General features: G+C 42.9%; 1 protein-coding gene across 5 annotated transcripts in view; it reads right to left on the bottom strand.

Annotated features, from left to right (window-relative positions):
* LOC129830971 (CUB and sushi domain-containing protein 3-like) overlaps positions 1 to 27,200 on the bottom strand; it is a 759,188-nt gene that overhangs the window by 62,111 nt on the left and 669,877 nt on the right. For 3 of the 5 annotated variants that reach the window (XM_055893871.1, XM_055893869.1, XM_055893873.1), the window contains exons 54-56: positions 17,360 to 17,545; positions 16,045 to 16,230; positions 13,035 to 13,208 (exon numbers count right to left, since the gene is read on the bottom strand). In XM_055893871.1, the coding sequence (XP_055749846.1) occupies positions 13,035 to 13,208; positions 16,045 to 16,230; positions 17,360 to 17,545 (546 nt within the window). The remainder of the gene's footprint in view (positions 1 to 13,034; positions 13,209 to 16,044; positions 16,231 to 17,359; positions 17,546 to 27,200) is intronic. The other 2 variants (XM_055893870.1, XM_055893872.1) reach the window with 1 other exon arrangement.

The raw sequence follows: 27,200 nt of genomic DNA, 5'->3' as shown, positions 1-27,200 counted from the left end.
CGTGTTCATGCGTTCTTCGTGTTTCATGTGAGTTCGTCGTTCAGGTCTGTCTACATCGTTTATTTGTTTTGTAACTTCAAGTGTTCGTTCGTGTTTTCTGTTTTGTTTATTAAACATCATGTCTAAGTATCACGCTGCGTCTTGGTTCAATCCATGCTCCTCCTCTTCGGATGAAGAGGAAGAGGAGAACCGTTACAATGTGCTTGATATTTATTAGTATACATGCACTTCATACGCCTTCCACTAGATGTCAACAGGCAGTGAGAGAAGAAATGGAGTGTATAACATCATCTGAGGTCGAATAAAAGCTCTTGGCATGACGTGACCCCAATTTCCTGTTTTCTGGAACGCGCGAGAAGTGACCTGGTATTGCCTTCTGTAAAGCTGTCGTTATAGACGACTAATATCTCCGGCTTTGATTTTATTTGATACATGTGACAATATCATCGTAAAGTATGTTTTTTCAATATAGTTTTATTAGATTATTGAATTTTTTTCGGGACGTTAGGCGTGTTGCTTCGTCTGCGTATGTTCAGGAAGGAGAGCTTCGCGCCACTTTGCTAGCTTTCCGTGCTAATTGACTGGAGAAGAGGACATTCTAAATCCAAACAACGATTGTTCTGGACAAAGGACCCCTTGTACAACATTCTGATGGAAGATCATCAAAAGTAGGACCCGTTTTATGATGCTATTTCATATATCTGTCAAACATGTGTACTAGTAGTTAGCGCCCAGATTTTGGGCGCGCTCTCGCTATAACATAAGCTGGATGTCGTAATGAAGTTATTTTTAGAATTCTAACACGGCGATTGCGAGTGTATCTATCATCTCCTATACAACATGTATTTTTTAGTCATGTTTATGAATAGTTATTTGGTCAGAATAGGTGAGTTTTAGAAAAATATCCGCACATTCTGGGAAAAAGATGCTACGTTAGCACAATGTATAACCACTGATTTCAGCTCTAAATATGCACATTTTCGAACAAAACATAAGTGTATGTATAACCTGATGTTATAGGACTGTCATCTGATGAAGCTTATCAAGGTTAGTAAAAAATTATATATCTTTTGCTGGTTTGTTACGATCACTAACTTTTGCTGCTGGTAAATGGCTTGTGTTTCTGGCTATTGTGGTAAGCTAATATAATGCTATATTGTGTTTTCGCTGTAAAACACTTAAAAAATCTGAAATATTTGCTGGATTCACAAGATGCTTGTCTTTCATTTGCTATACACCATGCATTTTTTCAGAAATGTTTTATGATGAGTATTTAGGTATTCCACGTTGGTCTCTATAATTACTCTGCCTGCTTCGGTCCTATTGTTGACGGTAGCTGTGATGGTAGCTGCAATGTAAAACTGATTTATAGCTCAAATATGCACATTTTTCGAACAAAACATAGATTTATTGTGTAACATGTTATAAGACTGTCATCTGATGAAGTAGTTTCTTGGTTAGTTTGGTTGGTTCTTGGTTAGTTTGGTTGGTTTTCTGCAAGCTACCTGTGCTGTGAAAGAAATGTCTGTGCTTTTTTGTATTTGGTAGTGAGCTAACATAAATATACGTGGTGTTTTCGCTGTAAAACATTTTAAAAATCAGACATGTTGACTGGATTCACAAGATGTTTATCTTTCATTTGCTGTATTGGACTTGTTAATGTGTGAAAGTTAAATATTAAAAAAAATATATTTTTTGAATTTCGCGCTCTGCCTTTTCAGTCGAATGTGGGAGGAGTTCCGCTAGCGGAACGCTGGGGCTAGACAGGTTAAGAAGGAGCAAACGTATAACCCCTAGCTTGTCACACAGAATTAAAAGTTGTGCTGTACAACATGCAAAAAGGAAGGGAGCTTGGGTCTAGAAACGACTGGAGGGATTCAACTAGCAAAAGAGTGGGTGGGATGTACAGTAAATTAAAATCCTATGCCTCAAACATAAAAAAACAACAACAAAGAGCTCTCAGAAAAAAGGTTTTTGAACATGCCCAAACCATGGCGCATTTGCTGGCAGCAAGCCTTGTAGACAAGGCTAAAGAGGACACCCAGGTTATAGTTCACACTCAAAATGAAAAAATAGACACAACAGCCAGAGTCTCCAGAACAGCCTTAGAAGTGGACTAAATGTCACAGCCACAGGCCCGCTCATGACTTTGAGCAAGATATGGACTCTCATGAGTTAAATGGACTTGACATAGAGAGAGTCGTTGTGGAAGGTTTTGAAAACTAAGGTAGGATTTTTTATTTATTTACAAGCTTATTCTGTACTGTGATGGTAATCTGAATATGTGCTTCATATTATCACATAGGCAGGAAGCCTATATATTCTCATATGTGTAGTGTACTGTAGCCTACATTGATCTATTTTATTTTGAAGTTATATTCCGATATTGTGATATTTGTTCTACTGCTATATTGACGTCTTGAAAAGTACATGAAATTCAGGTATTGTAAGCCCCACAGCTGAGTATGTGTGCATATGCATACGGCGGGTGTTCTGCAGTGTCATCTAAATATAATAGAAAGAAATTCAAAATTGTGTAATATCAAGAATTCGGACTTGTGTAAGCCCCGCAGCTATACTCAAGTATATGGGCATACTGCATTGATCTCTAAAATGCTTTGAATTAATCAGCACCTTGGAGAGTGCTGTCCGTTTCAGCACCATAGACAGTAGCCTACTTGGCTGTTTACTCTGCCTGCTGCGCTGCCACGTTGTGTTTGACACTTTTTTTCTCAATGTGTTTCGGTACCTCAGAGCCCACCGTACCCCCCTCGCCCACTATGTGTTCCGGAACCTCCCGATTTACAAAATAAGCACTACCCATAATGACAAAGTTTTTAGAAATGTTTGCAAATATATACAACATTTAAAACTGAAAAATAACATTTACATAAGTATTCAGACCCTTTACTCAGTACTTTGTTGAAGCACCTTTGGCAGCAATTACAGCCTTGAGTCTTCTTGGGTATGACGCTACAAGCTTGGCATACCTGTATTTGGGGAGTTTCTCCCAATTTTCTCTGCAGATCCTCTCAAGCTCTGTTAGGTAGGATGGGAGCGTCGCTGCACAGTTATTTTCAGGTCTCTCCAGAGATGTTCGATCGGGTTCAAGTCCGGGCTATGGCTGGGCCCCTCAAGGATATTCAGAAACCTGTTCTGAAGCCCCTCCTGCGTTGTCTTGGCTGTGTGCTTATTGTCATTGATCCTTTGCTCCAGTGGTAGGTCCTGAACGCTCTGGAACAGGTTTTCATCAAGGATCTCTCCCTCGATCCTGACTAGTCTCCCAGTCCCTGCCCCTGAAAAATATCCCCAAAGCATGATGCTGCCACCACCATGCTTCACCGTAGGGATGGTGCCAGCTTTCCTGCAGACGTGACGCTTGGTATTCAGGCCAAAGAGTTCAATCTTGGTTTCATCAGACCAGAGAATCTTGTTACTCATGGTCTGAGAGTCCTTTTGGTGCATTTTTGGAAAACTCCAAGCGGGCTGTCATGTGCCTTTTACTGAGGAGAGGCTTCCGCCTGGCTACTCTACCACAAAGGCCTGATTGGTAGAGTGCTGCATGGTTGTCCTGGAGGAAGGTTCTCCTATTTCTACAGAGAAACTCTCGAGCTCTGTCAGAGTGACCATTGGGTTCTTGGTCACCTCCCTGACCAAAGCCCTTCTCCCCCATTTGCTCAGTTTGGCCGGGAGGCCAGCTCTAGGAAGAGTCTTGGTAGTTCCAAACTTCTCCCATTTAAAAATGATGGAGGCTATTGTGTTCTTGGGGACCTTCAATACTGCAGAAATGTTTTTGTACCCTTCCCCAGATCTGTGCCTCGACACACACCTGTCTCGGAGCTCTACGGACAATTCCTTCAACCTCATGGCATGGTTTTTGCTCTGACATGCACAGACCTAGAATACCTCACAATCAAATTCCCGACTGTATTACCTCCAAAGAGAATTCTCTTCGGTTATAGTCACAGCAATGTATATACCCCCTCAAGACGATACCACGACGGCCCTCAAAGAACTTCACTGGACGTTAGGCACACTGGAAACCACATATCCCATTTATTGTGGCTGAGAATTTTAACAAAACAAATTTGAGGAAAACGCTACCAAAGTTCTATCAACACATTGACTGTAGTACTCATGCTGCTAAAACACTCAACCAATGCTACTCCAACTTCCGGGATGCCTACAAGGCTCTCCCCCTGTCACGATTGTCTTTAGGTGAAAGAAAGGACCAAGGCGCAGCGTGATATAAATACATCGTCTTTTTAATAGAAGAAGAAACGAACACGAACACTAATACAAACTAGATAAAACAACAAACGACCGTGAAGCTATCAAACGAAAGTGCAGACACAAACAACTAACGTCAAAACATAGACATTTACCCACAACCTACCTAATGCCTATGGCTGCCTAAAATATGGCTCCCAATCAGAGACAACGATAGACAGTTGTCTCTAATTGAGAACCAATCCAGGCAACCATAGACTTACATAAACACCTACACTGAACACAACCCCATGAACTCTACAAAACCCCCTAGACAATACAAACACCCTGGACTAGACAAAAACACACAAACTTCCCCCCCATGTCACACCCTGACCTAACTAAAATAATAAAGAAAACAAAGATAACTAAGGCCAGGGCGTGACACCCCCGTCCTCCCTTTGGAAAATCTGATCACAACTCCATTTTGCTCCTCCCTTCCTATAGGAAGAAACTCAAACAGGAAGTACCCGTGCTGAGGACTATTCAACACAGTCTCAATAAAGCCTCAAAATACCCCCAAAATATATTTTAAAACATGTATGCTAGTGGTTACAATGATTTGTTAATTTAATTTTGCCAAAATAATGTAAATCCAACTTAAAGCTGCAATATGAAACTTTTTGGATGACCCGACCAAATTCACATAGCATAGATCTGCCATTCTCATTGAAAGCAAGTCTAAGAAGCAGTAGATCTGTTCTATGTGTACTATTTCTATGCTTCCCGGTCTTAAGTTTCGTTTTTTCGTTTTTGTACATCGGCTTCAAACAGCTGATAAAACAATATTTTTGGCCATGGAAAATATATTGCACAGGGGACTTATTTCCTCCACTGGGTGGTAGTGCACTGTGACTTATTTCTTCCACTGGGGGGTAGTGCACTGAGACTTATTTCCTCCACTGTGACTTATTTCTTCCACTGGGGGGTAGTGCACTGAGACTTATTTCCTCCACTGTGACTTATTTCTTCCACTGGGGGGTAGTGCACTGTGACTTATTTCTTCCACTGGGGGGGTAGTGCACTGTGACTTATTTCCTCCACTGGGGGGTAGTGCACTTTACCCTGGCCCATCTATGGAGGGGAGCAGTCACATCGGTTTCTCAGGCCACTTGGACACTATAGAAGCACACTCACATCCTCATTTGATCTAAAGCTTTTCCCTAAAGAAGACTTCTGTTTTAAATTTTAAATTTAAACAATTTTTTTTAAAAGTAAGGCTTCTTTTGCCGGGGCTTAAGATCCTGCTTCTCACTGGACGGCAAAGCAAACTATAGGTCTCTGATTCAGAGAAATCATAATCAGTAATGAGAACAATGGAAGGAGAGAGAGAGACAAAAAGGGAGAAAGAGACAGGGAGGTGATGGAGGAGAAAGAGAGGGAGAGAAAGAGAGAGAGAAAACAATATTCCCATTTGCAACTCTTGGCTTTCCATTTCTCTGTCCCTGGCTGTGTCTTTTTCTGGGTCAGGGCTCTCAGAAGTGAACAGGCACCATACACTGTCCAGTGGGATGGGGAGGAGCTGGTGTCTGCATTTTTATTTTATGGGTCATGGACACTTAATGAAGGTTTAATGGATGAACAGAGACCTAGAGCAGGTGAGGCTGTGTGTGTGTGTGTGTGTATGTGTGTGTGTGTGTGTGTGTGTGTGTGTGTGTGTGTGTGTGTGTGTGTGTGTGTGTGTGTGTGTGTGTGTGTGTGTGTGTGTGTGTGTGTGTGTGTGTGTGCGCATGTGTGAGTGTGTGTGTGTTTAGTATTGGAAAGAGATTGTGTGTGTGTGTGTGTGTGTGTGTGTGTGTGTGTGTGTGTGTGTGTGTGTGTGTGTGTGTGTGTGTGTGTGTGTGTGTGTGTGTGTGTGCACGAAGGTGCTCTCTGTGCATCACTAGGTCTGCAGGACCTAGGAATCAGAGAGAGACTGGCAGTTGAGAGATAGAGACAGGACTGGAGAGGAGGAGAGGAGCCACATGGGAGTAGAGGGGGCGGAGGAGAGAAGAGCACTGGAAATAGGGCAGGACTGATTAGCCTAAAGAAGAGAGGAGCTTGGAGGGAAAACACAAAGTGTTTCAGACCACCCCTCAATGAGCACACCCCACACCCCAAGTGATTAGCAAGCACCATCTGTGTTGAAAACGACTTGTGCCCAAAACAGAGAAACCCCCAAACACAGACAGACACGTCATTTTAGCCTAATTTAGAAGACTGAACACATGCAAAACTCAAGTCATCATCATACTGCAAATAAAACAGCTAATTGTAGCTAAGAATATTCATAACATCATGACATATAAATGCTGATACTTCATAAAGGGCTTTACAGATTAAAGTATTTATGTTTATTTGATAGTCAGTTTCCCCAAAGAGACACTCACACAAAGTAAATGAAGCATTAAGATAAATAGTAAACTTAATCTCACCATAATTGTTTTCTAGCATGGATACTAAAATGACTAACCATGTTTAAAGGAATAGTTCACACAAATTACAAAATTACACTGGTTTCCTTCTCCTGTAAGCAGTCTATGGATAAGGTATGACAGTTATTAGCATTTTCTGTGCATCATGTCCAAATCATCCGAAAGTATCTAAAATTGATTGTGAAGCTCAATAAAGACTTGCGAAAAATGGCAATATCGGTCCCATGACTTAAATGAGATTTATGCCACAAATGCTAAATCGTTAGCATGTGGGGAAAAAAACGGGGAAATTAAACTAAAGCATGGATTGCTGTCATACCTTGTTCATAGACTGCTTACAGGGAAAGGAAACCAACGTCATTTTGTAACTATGGGTAAACTATCCCTTTAAGAGAGCTGTTGAGAGAGTGAGAAGTAAGGGAGTAAATCTACTCTGAAATCAAAATCAAATCAAATTTATTGGTTGCGCATACAGACTTGCAGATGTTATCGCAGGTGTAGCGAAATGCTTGTGTTTCTAGCTCCAAATGTGCAGTACTATCTAGCAATACAATAACCAAAATAAATATCAGAATGAGAAATATCAGAACGAGCAATGTCAGTCAGGAATATATATAGAGGATCAGTCAAAATTTTGGACACACCTACTCATTCAAGGGTTTTATTTTTTCTTCTTCTCTATTTTCTACATTGTAGAATAATGGTGAAGACATCAAAACTATGAAATAACACATATTGAATCATGGAGTCAGAGGCGGATTTAGGTATAGGTGACATGGGCAGCCAGGGCGGCATCATGCCGGGGGCGACACGCACCAAAACATTCGGAATGGCGACATTTGCGCGATCGGCTTTCTATCGCTCATTTGCACGTCACGTCAATGATATCATGTCACCATGTGGGACTGTGGGTCAATTAACCTTGTCGGAGTGGGAGCCCTGATTCTAGTTTGTGAGTTAGCTGGCTACTGCCTGGGAAGGTCTCCCACTCAGTACAAGATATTGAGGGAGGCGGGGGTATCTCATGTCTCCCCACTTGAAGTCCAAGGTAGGGGGAGCGGGGGAATCTATCAAAAAGCGCACCTCTAACTTTGTACAGTACTAATGCAATTAGTCAAATCAGTCACACTACAAAATTCTACCAAATAAACCCCAATTCATTTATAATACTGTAAATATATAGTTTCACAGACATATTGTTGCATTTCTTTCTGGTTTGTGTGAAATCGTTAACAATAATACAAAACCAGGGGCGCTGAAGGGGGGGGGGGGGGGGGTCGCCCAGGGAGCCATTTAGATTCTTCTTTGCCTTCATGACAGCTTTGCACACTCTTGGCATTCTCTCAACCAGCTTCACCTGGAATGCTTTTCCAACAGGCTTGAAGGAGTTCCCACATATGCTGAGCACTAGTTAGCTGCTTTTCCTTCACTCTGCGGTCCAACTTATCCCAAACCATCTCAATTGGGTTGAGGTTGGGTGATTGTGGAGGCCAGGTCATCTGACGCAGCACTCCATCACCCTCCTTGGTCAAATAGCCATTACACAGCCTGGAGGTGTGTTGGGTCATTGTCCTGTTGAAAAACAAATGATATTCCCACTGAGTGCAAACCAGATGGGATGGCGTATCACTGCAGAATGCTGTGGTAGCTATGCTGGTTAAGTGTGCCTTGAATTCTAAATAAATCACTGACAGTGTCACCAGCAAAGCACCCCCACACCATCACAACTCCTCCTCCATGCTTCACGGTGGGAACCACACATGCAGAGATCATCTGTTCACCTACTCTGCATCTCACAAAGACACGGCGATTGGAACCAAAAATCTCACATTTTGACTCATCAGACCAAAGGGCATATATCCACCGGTCTAACGTCCATTGCTCGTGTTTCTTGGCTCAAGCAAGTCTCTTCTTCTTATTGGTGTCCTTTAGTAGTTGTTACTTTGCAGAAATTCGACCATGAAGGCTTGATCCATGCAGTCTCCATGAACAGTTGATGTTAAGATGTGTCTGTTACTCAAACTCTGTGAAGTATTTATTTGGGCTGCAATTTCTGAGGCTGGTAACTCTAATGAACGTATCCTCTACAGCAGAGGTAACTCTGGGTCTTCCTTTCCTGTGGTGGTCCTCATCAGAGCCAGTTGCATCATAGCGCTTGATGGTTTTTGCGACTGTACTTGAAGAAACGTTCAAAATTCTTGACATTTTCCTGATTGACTGACCTTCATGTCTTAAAGTAATGATGGACTGTCATTTGTCTTTGCTTATTTAAGCTGTTCTTGCAATAATACGAACTTGGTCTTTCACCAAATAGGTCTATCTTCTGTATACCACCCTACCTTGTCACAACACAACTGAATGGCTCAAACGCATTAAGAAGGAAAGAAATTCCACAAATACATTTTTAACAAGGTACACCTGTTAATTGAAATGCATTCCAGGTGACTACCTCATGAAACTGGTTGAGAAAATGCCAAGAGTGTGCAAAGCTGTCATCAAGGCAAAGCGTGGCTACTTTTAAGAATTTCAAATATAAAATATATTTTGATTTGTTTGGTTTGGTAGATTTTTTTGGTTACTACATGATTCCATATGTGTTCTTTCAGAGTTTTGATGTATTCACTATTATTCCACAATGTAGAAAATGTTTCAAGAGCTGGAACAAAAAGTTTATTTCTCTCAAATTTTGTGCACAAATTTATTTACATCCCTGTTAGTGAGCATTTTATCATTTGGGGGGCTTATGTCTGAGAAGTACTTCTGTCTGTAATAAAGCCCTTTTCTGTGAAAAACTCATTCTAATTGACTGGGCCTTGCGCCCCAGAGGGGCGCGCTCCTGTCCAGTCATGTGTATACCATAGATTAGGGCCTAATTTATTTATTTCAACTGACTGATTTCCTTATATGACCTGTAACAGCAAAATCTTTGAAATTGTTGAATGTTGCGTTTATATTTTGTTCAGTATATATATGTATATAAATGTATAGACATTACGAAAAAGTATATGAATAGAACAGTTATCTCTGTCTATCTCCTACCCATACGTTCACATCACTCTCAGTTAGAAGAGGTGAGACTGTCTGCTTGTGTTCTTATATCTCACAGCAGCAAAGGCAGCTTTAGGTCCACTGCGCACACAGCTGAACTCTTTACACTACTCAATAACAGGGTTAGATAGGGGAGGTTTACACACTGTTAAACCCTTCACACTACTCAATAACAGGGTTAGATAGGGGAGGTTTACACACTGTTAAACCCTTCACACTACTCAATAACAGGGTTAGATAGGGGAGGTTTACACACCGGTAAACCCTTCACACTACTCAACAACATGGTTAGCTAGGGGAGGTTTACACACCGGTAAACTCATCACACTACTCAATAACAGGGTTAGCTAGGGGAGGTTTACACACTGTTAAACCCTTCACACTACTCAATAACAGGGTTAGCTAGGGGAGGTTTACACACTGGTAAACTCTTTACACTACTCAATAACAGGGTTAGCTAGGGGAGGTTTACACACTGGTAAACCCTTCACACTACTCAATAACAGGGTTAGCTAGGGGAGATTTACACACTGTTAAACCCTTCACACTACTCAATAACAGGGTTAGCTAGGGGAGGTTTACACACTGGTAAACTCATCACACTACTCAATAACAGGGTTAGCTAGGGGAGGTTTACACACTGGTAAACCCTTCACACTACTCAATAACAGGGTTAGCTAGGGGAGATTTACACACTGTTAAACCCTTCACACTACTCAATAACAGGGTTAGCTAGGGGAGGTTTACACACTGGTAAACTCATCACACTACTCAATAACAGGGTTAGCTAGGGGAGGTTTACACACCGGTAAACTCATCACACTACTCAATAACATGGTTAGCTAGGGGAGGTTTACACACCGGTAAACTCATCACACTACTCAATAACAGGGTTAGCTAGGGGAGGTTTACACACTGTTAAACCCTTCACACTACTCAATAACAGGGTTAGCTAGGGGAGGTTTACACACTGGTAAACCCTTCACACTACTCAATAACATGGTTAGCTAGGGGAGGTTTACACACCAGTAAACTCATCACACTACTCAATAACAGGGTTAGCTAGGGGAGGTTTACACACTGGTAAACCCTTCACACTACTCAATAACATGGTTAGCTAGGGGAGGTTTATACACTGGTAAACTCTTTACACTACTCAATAACAGGGTTAGCTAGGGGAGGTTTACACACTGGTAAACTCATCACACTACTCAATAACAGGGTTAGCTAGGGGAGGTTTACACACTGGTAAACCCTTCACACTACTCAATAACAGGGTTAGCTAGGGGAGATTTACACACTGTTAAACCCTTCACACTACTCAATAACAGGGTTAGCTAGGGGAGGTTTACACACTGGTAAACTCATCACACTACTCAATAACAGGGTTAGCTAGGGGAGGTTTACACACCGGTAAACTCATCACACTACTCAATAACATGGTTAGCTAGGGGAGGTTTACACACCGGTAAACTCATCACACTACTCAATAACAGGGTTAGCTAGGGGAGGTTTACACACTGTTAAACCCTTCACACTACTCAATAACAGGGTTAGCTAGGGGAGGTTTACACACTGGTAAACCCTTCACACTACTCAATAACATGGTTAGCTAGGGGAGGTTTACACACCAGTAAACTCATCACACTACTCAATAACAGGGTTAGCTAGGGGAGGTTTACACACTGGTAAACCCTTCACACTACTCAATAACATGGTTAGCTAGGGGAGGTTTATACACTGGTAAACTCTTTACACTACTCAATAACAGGGTTAGCTAGGGGAGGTTTAGGGAAATACTACAGGGAAATAGATCTGTGATGTTGGATTCAAAACTATTTTTGACTTCTTCACTCAATAACCATCTTCTGTATTGAAGGTAAATACCTGTGTCTCTCTTCTCTCTTTCAACTGTCTCAAATGTTGTATCTTGGCCAATGACTCCCTTTGGGGAATAATCAACCAGACAAGAAAGAGAGAAAGAGAGAGAGAGAGACAGGACGAGAGAACTAGCGATGCTCCCAGGAGAGATGAGGGTGAGATGATTCCTTTGCAGTCTGCCGTAGGGAAAAGCAGATGGCATATCATCTCAATAAAAGAGGGACAGCAAACTAACCAGTAGTTCCCACAGATCAATTACCTGTCCAAAGACCGCCCTGCCTGCATCCCAAATGGCATATTATTCCCTATATAAGGCACTACTTTTGACCAATGGGTTTCTGAATAAAAGTATTGCTCTACACAGTAAATAGGGTGCCATTTGGGATGCAGGCCCAACAAGAGAGGAAATAAAGAGGCCCTCATTATCCAGGGAATGACATCCTTCTACGGCTAAAAAAAAATAACTTTAGCTGCAAATGTATTTTCCCACCATAACCCATCCTGATGGGGTCGGTGCAATCTTTAATTAAATGTAGCCATATAACGATTTCCCTGCACATTGCACCACATCATAATGTATCTATTTAGCTACAGTACTTTACATATTGAGTGGAAGAATAGGAAGAAGAAGAGGAGGAAGGAGAAAGAAGTTATTTCTTGGGCGGAAGGAATGCGTGGTAACTAAGTCTGTGTGTGTGAGAGAGAGAGAGAGAGAGATAGATAGAGAGAGAGAGAGAGAGAGAGAGAGAGAGAGAGAGAGAGAGGGGGAGGGAGGGGAGGGACAGAGGGAGAGGGGTAGAAAAAGAGCAGAGGAAGAGGTAGAAAGGGCATAGAGAAAGAGGAAAGGAGATAAAGAGAGAGAGCGAGAGTGAGAAAGCGAGAGACGGACATTGTGTTGTGAAGAAAGGACAGTTGTGGCTATTCTAGCTAGCTGTGGTTGTGTTGACGTCAGGGCTCCAGGCACAACACCCACGATAGGGTGAAGAGGGGGATCTCTCTTGCCCACATGTTAGTCAATGCCTCTCGTTTCTTCTATTCTGCTGGAACCAATGTGCTGCTCCACCACCGCTTTTAAATCCTCCTCCACTATTATGAGCTATCTTTATACTTCTTCAGTTATTATTTAGAAGTCCTCGATATGACCTTCTCTCGCTTTGTCTCCGTCCGATTATAGCTCTTGCCGTGTACGTATGCGTGTATAAAAAAGGTATTATCAAAAGAAAGGACAAAAACTGATGAATTTAGATATGATCATTTGAGCTTCGTCAACGTGACAGAAAATCCAAGCCTTGAAATTGTCATATGGTGCATAACATAAAGTTGACTAAGTCATTTTTACCTTGGACAACCTGTGTCCCAAACACACAGACACAGCCACCCCCCACCCACTCACACCCCCCCCCCTGTATGTAAAGGACTTACCTGAGCAGAAGGGCATGGGTGCGCTCCAGTGGCCGTTGAGCTGACAGGTGCGCGCCGACTCGCCCTTCAGCTGGCGCCCCCCTATGCATGTGTAGCGAACGGTAGAGCCGAAGGTGAATTTATCCCCGTTCAGCTGGCCGTTGGGAGGGGACCCGGGGTGACCACAGTCCACCACTGGAGGAGAGAGACACACACAAGATGGATACTGTCAGCTCAGAGTGCTGACAGGACTAATGTAGTGGAAGGTACTGTCGTCACTCTCTAGAGGATTGAGGCCACACACTGTGTCTGCATCCCAAATGGCACCCTAGCTCAACGGCCACCACTACTTTTGACCAGGGCCTATAGGGTAGTGCACTATATAGGGAATAGGGTTCCATTTCAGACACACACCGTATGTAAGCAATAAAGATAGCTAGAACAAGATGTGTAACTATGGATGGAACACTGTTCTAGTCTACTTCTCCTCGTTGAGGGGAATACTGTATCATACAAACTACTTAGAATACACACTATAGGCCAGTTTCCCGGACGCAGATTAAGCCTAGTCCTGGACTACAAAAAGTGCTTTTACGTCCAGGACTAGGTTTATTTTGGGTTCCGGGAAACCCATCCAAAATATCCAGTACCTCGGCTCATAGAATAAGACCAGTGTACGAGATTCACCACGATAAATATACAGTACTAGCACTTAAGCTCATAATGGCAACGTTCCAAAGTAGACGGTACTGTCCTCATCCTTTGTAATCATTCTTTGATCCATTTTTCACTTAGTAAATTATCAAGGCCAGGGTGCTAAAATAATCAAATGATTTTTTCAAATATTCACCCCAAAATGTGCTACAATCAGCAAGTTTACTTTAAACTTTCTCCTCTTTTGTCTGCTACTGGCCTATAAAAAGTGAGCAGGTCCGGTATTAACATGCTAATTCAGCAGAAAGGACAAGGCGTGTCTAAATGAAAGGAACGTTTTGGACATGGTGTCGATGTCACAGCAGGGTGGATCAAACAGGGAACAAGGCATGGAGGGAGAAAGAACGTTCATTCATCTTGCCGAAGGTTTTTTCATCCCTTATAAAACACATCGCAACAGGAACACCAAACTGATTGGGCCTTAGTAGAGCTAACGTATGATACGGTTTAAGGGAAAACAGTAGGCTACACATCATATTTCAATAAGGTTGGGATTGGGAGGGAGGGCACTGATTGGAGCACACTGCTATGCCCCTCAGCCAGTAGGAGACCCAGGTTGTGTTTGGAACACTGAGACAGCCAGTAGGAAACCTTGAAGCCCTGTGTATAAAGTAGATGTTTAGCCATGCCAGGTTGCCAGTACAGCTGGTGTCTAATGCAGCTTGTTTTGAGGAGGATGTTGAAGATACACACCATAAAACAGAGGGATCAGCTGCCAATCTGGCATCCCTAATTAGTGTAATATCCACAGAGCTGTTCCACCTGTCCCTCAATAGAACACTGATTTTAAGCAGAGGGGGTCAGGCAACTCATTCAGCTTCAATTAATGGAATAATATGCTAATTAGCCACGAGTGCCAAGTTGCCAAGTCGGCAGTCTCTCTCCGGGAAAGACAGACCGACCGTGAGACAGCGACAACAAATTATAGGAACAGGACACTTTAGATGAGCAATGTCTTTGAGCAGGTGCTGGATATCAAAATAAGTTCAGTGAATGGTAAAAAGAGACTCCGCACACCGCCATCTGTGGTTAACTCTGTGGTTTATTGGTGACAATGTTTCAACTGTCGAAACTTCTCTAATATACCACATGCTTGCATATATTGCAGTGTGCACATTACTGAGTCTCTTTCCACCATGTACTGTAACGTGTACGCTAAGAATCGGGAAGCAAGTACTGGGAGGGAATTTAATAAATAATGGAACATGGAACAAAACAAGAAACATGAGTAGGGTACAGATATAAGGGAGTGACAGATATAGGTGATTCTCAGGAGGTGCAGGTGCGCGTAACGATGGCAGCAGGTGTGCGTAATAATGAATAAACTGGCGACGTCGAGCACCAGAGAGGGGGAGCGGGAGTAGACATGACAGTACCCCCTCCCTGACGTGCAGCTTCAGCCGCAGGATGACACCGGCCAGAGGGACGGTCTCGAGGATCAGGAGCAGGCCAGTCGCTTCTACTGAGGTGTGGGAACCTATCGGGCCAGCCGAGGCACGGGAACCCGTAGAGCCGGCCGAGGCACGGGAACCCGTAGAGCCGGCCGAGGCACGGGAACCCGTAGAGCCGGCCGAGGCACGGGAACCCGTAGAGCCGGCCGACGCTCGGGAACCTGTAGAGCCGGCCGAGGCTCGGGAACCCGTAGAGCCACCCGAGGCTCGTGAACCCGTAGAGCCGGCCGAGGCTCGGGAACCCGTAGAGCCGGCCGAGGCACGGGAACCCGTAGAGCCGGCCGGGTGGCGGGAACCCATAGAGCCGGCCGAGGCGTGGGAACCTGTCGAGCCGGCCGAGGCACGGGAATCTGACAAACCGGCGGAGGCATGGAAGCCTGATGAGCCGGCTGGGGCATGGAAGCCTAACGAGCCAGCTGAGGCATGGAAGCCTGACAAGCCAGCTGAGGCATCACCAGTTGCTTCGGCAGTGGCACTTGGACCCGACGTCACCAGTAAAAAAAAAAGATCCCTGTTGCTTCCCCTTGGTTAGGCGCTATTCTGTAACGTGTACGCTAAGAATCGGGAAGCAAGTACAGGGAGTGAATTTAATAAATAATGGAACATGGAACAAAACAAGAAACACGAGTAGCGTACAGACATAAAACACAGGAACAGAAACAATTACGCTTAGGGAAAGAACCAAAGGGAGTGACAGATATAGAGAAGGTAATCAGGAAGGTGATGAAGTCCAGGTGAGTCTCATGAGGTGCAGGTGTGTGTAACGATGGTGGCAGGTGTGCGTAATAATGAATAAACTGCCGTTGTCGAGCGCCAGAGAGGTGGAGTAGAGGTAGACGTGACATGTACAGTGACACCAGACTCACCGATGCACTCCGGTAGAGGCTTGTCCCACTGTCCCGTGGGCTGACAGGTAAGAACGGGTGAACCGAATAGGTAGAACCCTGGGCTGCAGTTGTAGAACACCACGGTTCCAAAGGTGAAGTTCCCGTGTTCTATCTTACTCTGTCTGATGGAGTTGGCTGGGATCCCAGGATCGGAGCAGTTGACCACTGAAGAGGAAGAGACAGAGGGGGAAAAAGACAAGCATGTGTTATTTGGCAGAAACATGGAAGGGATCAACTCATTCCAACACTTACCACACGCTTGACCTTCTGCAGTCACTCATATAGGGCCAAATCCTAACATGAAACGGAATTTTCGCGCCAATCTTCCATTGATCTTAATGCATAATCTTAATGCATGATAAAAAGGAATGATAATAAAAATATATACAAAATAGATAAGTGTCCACATCTCAAGCAAGTACATGGCACAATGGCTTATTACGAATTTCAAGAACCTGCAAGATAGATTTACTGGTATCAACAAAGGCCAACACAATGTGGCCGTTATATTTCCTCTTACCAAAATAGTCCAATCAGATATAATGTAATTGATTCTAGTTTGTTCGATATGCAGGGCTTGTCCAATAGCATTCTGACCCTGGACATAGTTTCTGGTTACCTCAGGGCTTGTCCAAAAACATTCTGACCCTGGACTTAGCCTCTGGTTTCCTCAGGGCTTGTACAATAGCAGTCTGACCATGGACTTAGCCTCTGGTTACTTCAGGGCTTGTCCAATAGCAGTCTGACCCTGGACTTAGCCTCTGGTTACTTCAGGGCTTGTCCAATAGCAGTCTGACCCTGGACTTAGCCTCTGGTTACTTCAGGGCTTGTCCAATAGCAGTCTGACCTGGACTTAGCCTCTGGTTTCCTCAGGGGAAGACTCCTATATAAAGGAACAACCAGATGGTTTTCAGATAATCACCCCACACCCCTTCAACATATTCTGAATATTATATTATACATTAATAACACATCAAACACAAGGTCGCAAAATCACAGTGTCATGCATGGGGTCAACACAACCATTGATACACCCTATAGAGGTCATTGATACCACCACAATCATATCTACTGATGTTCAAGAGGCCGTGTTGGCTATGACCCTAATTCACCACAACCACAATTCACACAGAGCAACCATTCACCCTACACAGAGGCCGTTGTCCTGCTGTGGTGCTGCTACCTGATTGATTACAAGCCCACTACAAACCAAGATTCCTCCTTTTTCCCCATCTTACCCAGAGTGCACTGCAGTGATCAGGCAAGCATACTCCGTGTGAATAGAAGACTTAACTTTTTTCCCCACCTTTACACGTTGGTGGTGGCTGGCTCCACTGGCGCGTGGCCTGGCACTGGGCCCTTGAGGGCCCCTCCATCACGTAGCCCATGTTGCAGGAGAAGCTCACCACGTCGTTCAGGTTGAAGCCGTTACCAATGGTCCGCCCGTAGATAGGGCTGCCCGGGTGTCCACAGCTGATAGCTGGGGGGAGAGAGAGAGAGAAATTACAAGATTATTTTCAAATGAGCCCTGGAAAGAGAGGGCGAGAGAGGGGGGATAGATAGAGAAAGGAGGTTCTGTTGCCACAAGAAAAGGGCAACCAGTGAAGAACAAACACCATTGTAAATACAACCCATATTTATGTTTACAGTTGAAGTCGGAAGTTTACATACACTTAGGTTGTAGTCATTAAAACTCATTTTTCAACCACTCCACAAATTTCTTGTTAACAAACTATAGTTTAGGCAAGTCGGTTGGAACATCTACTTTGTGCATACCGACAGATTATTTCACTTATAATTCATTGTATCACAATTCCAGTGGGTCAGAAGTTTACATACACTAAGTTGAATGTGCCTTTAAACAGCTTTGAAAATTCCAGAAAATGATGTCATGGCTTTAGAAGCTTCTGATAGGCTAATTGACATCATTTTGTCAATTGGAGGTGTACCTGTGGATGTATTTCAAGGCCTACCTTCAAACTCAGTGCCTCTTTGCTTGACATCATGGGAAAATCAAAATAAATCAGCCAAGACCTCATAAAAACATTTGTAGACCTCCACAAGTCTGATTCATCCTTGGGAGCAATTTTCAAATGCCTGAAGGTACCATGTTCATCTGTACAAACAATAGTACGCAAGTATAAACACCATGGGACCACGCAGCTGTCATACCGCTCAGGAAGGAGACGCGTTCTGTCTCCTACAGAGGAACGTACTTTGGTGTAAAAAGTGCAAATCAATCCCAGAACAACAGCAAAGGACCTTGTGAAGATGCTGGAGGAAACAGGTACAAACGTATCTATATCCACAGTAAAACGAGTCCTATATCAACATAACCTGAAAGGCCGCTCAGCAAGGAAGAAGCCACTGCTCCAAAACCGCCATAAAAAAGCCAGACTACGGTTTACAACTGCACATGGGGACAAAGATTGTACTTTTTGGAGAAATGTCCTCTGGTCAGATGAAACAAAAATAGAATTGTTTGGCCATAATGACCATCGTTATGTTTGGAGGAAAAAGGGGGAGGCTTGCAAGCCAAAGAACACCATCTGAACCGTGAAGCACGGGGGTGGCAGCATCATGTTGTGCTTTGCTGCAGGAGGGACTGATGCTCTTCACAAAATAGATGGCATCACAAGTATGGAAAATTATGTAGATATATTGAAGCAACATCTCAAGACATCAGTTAGGATTTAAAGCTTGGTCGCAAATGGGTCTTCCAAATGGACAATGACCCCAAGCACACTTCCAAAGTTGTGGCAAAATGGCATAAGGACAACAAAGCAAAGGTACTGGAGTGGCCATCACAAAGCCCTGACCTCAATCCTATAGAAAATGTGTGTGCAGAACTGAAAAAGCATGTGCGAGCAAGGAGACCTACAAAAATGACTCCGTTACACCAGCTCTGTCAGGAATAATGGGCCAAAATTCACCCAATTTATTGTGAAAAGCTTGTGGAAGGCTACCCGAAACGTTTGACCCAAGTTAAAAATTTTAAAGGCAATGCTACCAAATACTAATTGAGTGTATGTGAACTTCTGAGCCACTGGGAATGTGATGAAAGAAATAAAAGCTGAAATAAATAATTCTCTCTTCTATTATTCTGACATTTCACATTCTTAAAACCTCTTCTCAATAGGGGGTGCTGTTTGCACTTTGTAATAATTTCGTTCCCAAATTAAACTGCCTCGTACTCAATTCTTGCTCGTACAATATGCATATTATTATTACTATTGGATAGAAAACACTCTCTAGTTTCTAAAACCGTTTGAATTATATCTGTGAGTAAAACAGAACTCGAGTTAGAGCCTTTTTCCTATGTGGATGTGAGAATGCTGAATTCTGCAAGCTGTTCCCAGGTCAGTTTATTAATTTGCCTGTCTTCTATTGGTTGAGATGCACTGCATACGCCTTCCCCTGGATGTCAGCGAATAGTGAGATTTGAAATGCAGTCTCTAGGCAGATCTGAGAGGTTATAAATGGCTTGGGAACGAAGGGTCCGGTCTTTGTTCTCTTCGCTCTGACGCAGGAAGGACCTTGGCATGTCGTACTAGAAAGCTCCGGTTATAGCTCTTAGATATATCCGGCTCTGTTTTTATTCGATATAGCTGTTAAAGACATCATAATGTTGTTATTTTAAACCGAGTTATATCAGTTTATGTCAGTATATTGCGATTTTCGGGAATTTATTTGTGTTACGTTCTAGGGGGTTGGGTATGTCTGTCCCACATGACTAATGTTTACTGCTAATTGCAACGTTGAAGACTACATTCTACAACCGAGCAACGATTATTTTGGACAAAGGACAACTTTCCCAAGATTCTGATGGAAGCACATCAAAAAGTAAGAACTATTTATGCTGTTAATTCGTTGTTCTGTTGAAAAATGTAAAATGCATAATCCGCCATTAATTTCAGTGCGGTCTCGCTTTAACGCACGCTGTATGTTGTAGTAACGTTAATTTTAAAAATGTAACACAGCGATTGCATTAAGAACTAATGTATCTTTCATTTGCTGTCCAACCTGTATTTTTTAGTCAAGTTTATGATTAGTTATCGATTAGAATAGGTGCCTCTCCCAAGATTTCTCCCGACATTTTGTTGGCAGCTTGGCTACTTTTCTCATTGTATAACCACGATTTGTGCCGCTAAATATGCACATTTTCGAACAAACTCTATATGTATTGTGTAATATGATGTTATAGGACTGTCATCTGAAGAATTCTGAGCAGGTCAGTAAAAAAATTAATATATTTTGCTGGTTTATACGTTATCGCTATTTTTGGCTTGAATCAATGCTGTTGTGTGGTTTGCTATTGTAGTAAGCTATATTGTGTTTTCGCTGTAAAACACTTAGAAAATGTGAAATATTGGCTGGATTCACAAGATCTTTGTCTTTCATTTGCTGTACGCTGTGTATTTTTCAGAAATGTTTTATGATGAGTATTTAGGTAATACACGATGGTCTCTGTAGTTATTCTAGTTGCTTTGGTGAGAGTTGTGATGGTGGCTGCAATGGTAAACTATGATTTATACCTGAAATATGCACATTTTTCTAGCAAAACATATGCTATACAATAAATATGTTATCAGACTGTCATCTGATGAAGTTGTTTCTTGGTTAGTGGCTATTTATATCTTTATTTGGTCGAATTTGTGATAGATACCTATGCAGGAAAAAAATAGTGGAGTAAAAAAACTTGTGTCTTTTGCTAACGTGGTTAGCTAATAGATTTACATATTGTGTCTTCCCTGTAAACCATTTAAAAAATCAGAAATGATGGCTGGATTCACAAGATGTGTATCTTTCATCTGGTGTCTTGGACTTGTGATTTAATAATATTTAGAAGCTAGTATTTACTTGTGACGCTATGCTAGGCTATGCTAGTCAGCTTTTTTACTGATGGGGGTGCTCCCGGATCCGGGATTGTGTGGAAGTAGAGGTTAAAATAAAGTGGTTATCCTGACTGACCTAAAACAGGGAATTTTTACTTGGATTAAATGTCAGGAATTGTGGAAAACTGAGTTTAAATGTATTTGGCTAAGGTGTATGTAAACTTCCAACTTCAACTGTATTTATTTTCCCCTTTGTACTTTAACTATTTGCACATAATATGCATTTGAAATGTCTTTATTCTTTTGGAACTTTTGTGAGTGTATTGTTTAATGTAAAATATGTTTTATTGTTTATTTCACTTTTGTTTATTATCTATTTAATTTGCTTGGCAATGTAAACATATGGTTCCCATGCCAATGAAGCCCTTACATTGAAATGAATTGAATTGAAAGAGGGAGAGAGCGAAGGAGAGGGGGTAGAGGGAGAGTAAGACAGAGAAAAACAGAAAGAGAGAGAGAGAGACAGAGAAATAGAGAGAGAGAATTTACATTGAAATTGAAATTCCATATTGATTCCTACTGTATCTAATGTACTGTATAAAAGGGTAACATTGACATTACATAGTGATTCTTACTGTATCTAATGTACTGTATAAAAGGGTAACATTGACATTACATAGTGATTCTTACTGTATCTAATGTACTGTATAAAAGGGTAACATTGAAATTACATATTGATTCATATGTAATGGATAACAGGTAAGGTCACTTTTGATTTATAATCCACCAGGTAATAGTCCACTGGGTGCTCATTTGTTCACTGCAAAAATACACCTATTGAGTTTGAGACCATAGAAATAGCATAGTCAGACCTTGAACAGGGAATTGAAACCAAAAAGAAACCAGTGGAGCTTGAACGCAGCCTCAGCTCACATTCACTTACTGTGCAATAGACTGGACAAAACAGTAGGCTTCCAATAAGATCTGCAATAGAGCTGTGTGGCTCGGTTATCAATAGGTTAGGGGCTAGACTATCACGTGTTCAGCCAGGATGTCTCAATCACAGAACTAGAATGAATAGAACAGGCCTCCCCATTCAAGTCAATGACGCCATCATGGGTAGACTGGTGGACATTTTGAGTGTCTCATTCTGTTTTTATGGTCTCAGTCACCTCTGAAACTGATATTCAGGAAAACAAACGGCAAAGAGCTGTTTTATTGCCCCATCCTGGACTATTGCCCTAAATAGTGTCATTCCCCATCAGATCCCTCTGGTCTAAACTCAATGGCCGTCTGGCAGCTCATCTGAATCGCTAATCCAATGGATGGCGGCCATTTTCATGCCAATGGCCCAAACCACATTAGTTGTGCTCAATTGCAGGCATTTGCCGAGCGATGCAGAAGTGATGGCATAGTGCTCATAGTGATCCTCTCTATAGCTCTGGGAGGCATCGGGAGGCCTTTCTCATCCTGTCTTGGAGGCATGGATCCTGGAAGGGGAGAAACTAGTTGTTATGGGCCTATGAATGGGGCTATGGGCCATTAGTCTAAGTGGGATACTGTAAGAGGGCCTGACTGTGGGACTTTATCAGTGAGTTGGAGCCTGGGACTTATGAAATTAGATAATAGACCAGAGATTGAGCCAGAGAGAGAGACAAGAGGATGGGACAGAGATACACAGAGGGACAGAGAGAAAGAGAGAAAGAGAGGCAGAGGGATAGGGATAGAGAGAGACGTTATAAAATCCATGTACACAAACAACAAGTGTGCGGATAAAATTGGCAAAAAATACACATTTCTCTCCACAGGGCCATGGGGTGAGACAGGGATGCAGCATAAGTCCCACCCTCTTCAACATATACAGTTGAAGTTGGAAGTTTACATACACTTAGGTTGGAGTCATTAAAACTCATTTTTCAACCACTCCACACATTTCTTGTTAACAAACTATAGTTTTGGCAAGTCGGTTAGGACATCTACTTTGTGCATGATACAAGTGATTTTTCCTATAATTGTTTACAGACAGATTATTTCACTTATAATTCACTGTATCACAATTCCAGTGGTTCAGAAGTTTACATATACTAAGTTGACTGTGCCTTTAAACAGCTTGGAAAATTCCAGAAAATGATGTCATGGCTTTAGAAGCTTCTGATAGGCTAATTGACATCATTTGAGTCAATTGGAGGTGTACCTGTGGATGTATTTCAAGGCCTACCTTCAAACTCAGTGCCTCTTTGCTTGACATCATGGGAAAATCCAAAAAAATCAGCCAAGACCTCAGAAAAAAAATTGTAGACCTCCACAAGTCTGGTTCATCCTTGGGAGCAATTTCCAAATGCCTGAAGGTGCCATGTTCATCTGTACAAACAATAGTACGCAAGTATAAACACCATGGGACCACGCAGCTGTCATACCGCTCAGGAAGGAGACGCGTTCTGTCTCCTAGAGATGAACGTACTTTAGTGTGAAAGGTACAAATCAATCCCAGAACAGCAAAGGACCTTGTGAAGATGCTGGAGGAAACAGCTACAAAAGTATCTATATCCACAGTAAAACGAGTCCTATATCGACATAACCTGAAAGGCCGCTCAGCAAGGAAGAAGCCACTGCTCCAAAACCGCCATAAAAAATCCAGACTACGGTTAACAACTGCACATGAGGACAAAGATCGTACTTTTTGGAGAAATGTCCTCTGGTCTGATGAAACAAAAATAGAATTGTTTGACCATAATGACCATCGTTATGTTTGGAGGAAAAAGGGGGAGGCTTGCAAGCAGAAGAACACCATCCTAACCGTGAAGCAAGGGGGTGGCAGCATCATGTTGTGGGGGTGCTTTGCTGCAGGAGGGACTGGTGCACTTCACAAAATAGATGGCAACATGAGGAAGGAAAATTATGTAGATATATTGAAGCAACATCTCAAGACATCAGTCAGGAAGTTAAAGCTTGGTCGCAAATGGGTCTTCCAAATGGACAATGACCGCAAGCATACTTCCAAAGTTTTGGCAAAATGGCTTAAGGACAACAAAGTCAAGGCGTTGGAGTTGCTTTACAAAGCCCTGACCTCAACCCTGTAGAAACTTTGTGGGCAGAACTGAAAAAGCTTGTGTGAGCAAGGAGGCCTACAAACCTGACTCAGTTACACCAGCTCTGTCAGGAGGAATGGGCAAAAAGTCACCCAACTTATTGTGGGAAGCTTGTGGAAGGCTACCTGAGACATTTGACCTAAGTTAAACAATTTAAAGGCAATGCTACCAAATACTAATGGAGTGTATGTAAACTTCTGAGCCACTGGGAATGTGATGAAAGAAATAAAAGCTGAAATTAATCATTCTCTCTTCTACTCTTCTGACATTTCACATTCTTAAAATAAAATGGTGATCCTGACTGACCTAAGACAGGGAATTTTTACTAGGATTAAATGTCAGGAATTGTGAAAACTGAGTTTAAATGTATTTGGCTAAGTTGTATGTAAACTTCCGACTTCAACTGTATATATCAAAGAATTGGCGAGGGCACTAGAACAGTCTGCAGCACCCGGCCTCACCCTACTAGAATCTGAAATCAAATGTCTATTGTTTGCTGATGATCTGGTGCTTCTGTCACCAACCGAGGATGGCCAACAGCAGCACCTACAGTAGATCTTCTGCACAGATTCTGTCAGACCTGGGCCATCACAGTAAATCTCAGTAATACAAAAATAATGGTGTTCCAAAAAAAATCCAGCCGCCAGGACCACAAATACAAATTCCATCTTGACACCGTTGCCCTTGAACACTCAAAAAACTATACATACCTTGGCCTGAGCATCAGCTGTGAATGAGCTGAGAGACAAGGCAAGAAAGGCATTCTATGCCATCAAAAGGAATATAAAATTCAACATACTAATTAGGATCAAATAATGCATGCAGAGCAGAATTAGGCCGGTACCCGCTAATTATCAAAATCCATTAAATAGCAGTTCAATTCTACAACCACCTAAAAGGAAGCGATTCCCAAACCTTCTATAACAAAGCCATCACCTACAGAGAGATGAACAGGGAGAAGAGTCCCCCAAGCAAGCTGGTCCTGGGGCTCTGTTCACAAACACAAACAGGCCCCACAGAGCCCCAGGACAGCAACACAATTAGATCCAACAAAATCATGAGAAAACAAAAAATAATTACTTGACACATTGGGAAAAAAATTACAAAAAAACTGAGCAAACTGGAATGTTATTTGGCCCTAAACAGAGAGTACACAGTGGCAGAATACCTGTCCACTGTGACTGACCCAAACTTAAGGAAAGCTTAGACTATGTACAGACTCAGTAAGCATAGCCTTGCTATTGAGAAAGGCCGCAGTAGTCAGACCTGGCTCTCAAGAGAAGACAGGCTAGGTGCACACTGCCCACAAAAAGTGGTTGGAAACTGAGCTGCACTCCCTTTTTCTCCCCAATTTCGGGGTATCCAATTGGTAGTTACAGTCTCGTCCCATTGTTGCAACTCCCGTACGGACTCGGGAGAGGCGAAAGTCGAGAGCTGTGCGTCCTCCGAAACACAACCCAGCCATGCTGCACTGCTTCTTGACACAACACCCTCTTAATACGGAAGCCAGCCGCACCAATGTGTCAGAGGAAACACTGTACACCTGGAGACCGTGTCAGAGTGCATTGCGCCCGGCTCGCCACAGGAGTCGCTAGTGCGCGATGGGACAAAAACATCCCTGCATGCCAAACCCTCCCCTAACCCGGACGACGCTGGGCCAATTGTGCGCCACCCCACGGATATCCTGGTCCCGGCCGGCTGCAACAGAGTCTGGACTCGAACCAGGATCTCTAGTGGTACAGAATAATAAAGACATTTCAAATGTCATATTATGTCTATATACAGTGTTGTAACAATGTGCAAATAGTTCAAGTACAAAAGGGAAAATAAATAAACATAAATATGGGTTGTCTTTACAATGGTGTTTGTCCTTCACAGGTTGCCCTTTTCTTGTGGCAACAGGTCACAAATCTTGCTGCTGTGATGGCACACTGGTATTTCACCCAGTAGATATGGGAGTTTATCAAAATTGGGTTTGTTTTTGAGTTCTTTGTGGATCTGTGTAATCTGAGGGAAATATGTGCCTTAGACCACTGCACCAGTCGGGAGGCTTGAGCTGCACTTTCTAACCTCCTGCCAAATGTATGACCATTTTGGAGGCACATATTTCCCTCAGATTACACGGATCCGCAAAGAACTCAAAAACAAACCCAATTTTGATAAACTCCCATATCTCCTGGGTGAAATACCAGTGTGCCATCACAGCAGCAAGATTTGTGACCTGTTGCCACAAGAAAAGGGCAACCTGTGAAGAACAAACACCATTGTAAAGACAACCCATATTTATGTTAATTTATTTTCCCTTTTGTACTTTAACTATTTGCACATTGTTACAACACTGTATATAGACATAATATGACATTTGAAATGTCTTTATTATTTTGGAACATCTGTGAGTGTAATGTTTACTGTTAATTTTTATTGTTTATTTCACTTTTGTTTATTATCTACTTCACTTGCTTTGGCATTGTTAACATATGTTTCCCATGCCAATAACGCCCTTAAATTGAAATTGAATTGAGAGAGAGAGGGGGGGGAGTCTAAAGCCCAGAGAGTAAGACTGGGAGCTTGTTAGGGGGCTGAGTCTATGGGTGAGTGATCGCGTGTTGGTCTGGAAGTCAGTGTGTTACGGGGCTGAGTCTATGGGTGAGCGATGGCGTGTTGGTCTGGAAGTCAGTGTGTTACGGGGCTGAGTCTATGTGTGAGTGATCGCGTGTTGGTCTGGAAGTCAGTGTTACGGGGCTGAGTCTATGGGTGAGTGATTGCGTGTTGGTCTGGAAGTCAGTGTGTTAGGGGGCTGAGTCTATGGGTGAGTGAACGCGTGTTGGTCTGGAAGTCAGTGTGTTACGGGGCTGAGTCTATGGGTGAGTGATCGCGTGTTGGTCTGGAAGTCAGTGTGTTAGGGGAGTGAGTCTATGGGTGAGTGATCGCGTGTTGGTCTGGAAGTCAGTGTGTTACGGGGCTGAGTCTATGGGTGAGTGAACGCGTGTTGGTCTGGAAGTCAGTGTGTTACGGGGCTGAGTCTATGGGTGAGTGAACGCGTGTTGGTCTGGAAGTCAGTGTGTTACGGGGCTGAGTCTATGGGTGAGTGAACGCGTGTTGGTCTGGAAGTCAGTATGTTACCGGGCTGAGTCAATGGGTGAGTGAACGCGTGTTGGTCTGGAAGTCAGTGTGGTACGTGGCTGAGTCTATGGGTGAGTGATCGCGTGTT

Source organism: Salvelinus fontinalis, chromosome 32 (assembly GCF_029448725.1).
Source record: "Salvelinus fontinalis isolate EN_2023a chromosome 32, ASM2944872v1, whole genome shotgun sequence".
Classification (NCBI taxonomy): domain Eukaryota; kingdom Metazoa; phylum Chordata; class Actinopteri; order Salmoniformes; family Salmonidae; genus Salvelinus; species Salvelinus fontinalis.
The sequence above is the reverse complement of the archived record's forward strand: the minus strand, read 5'-3'. Positions and strand labels throughout refer to the sequence as shown.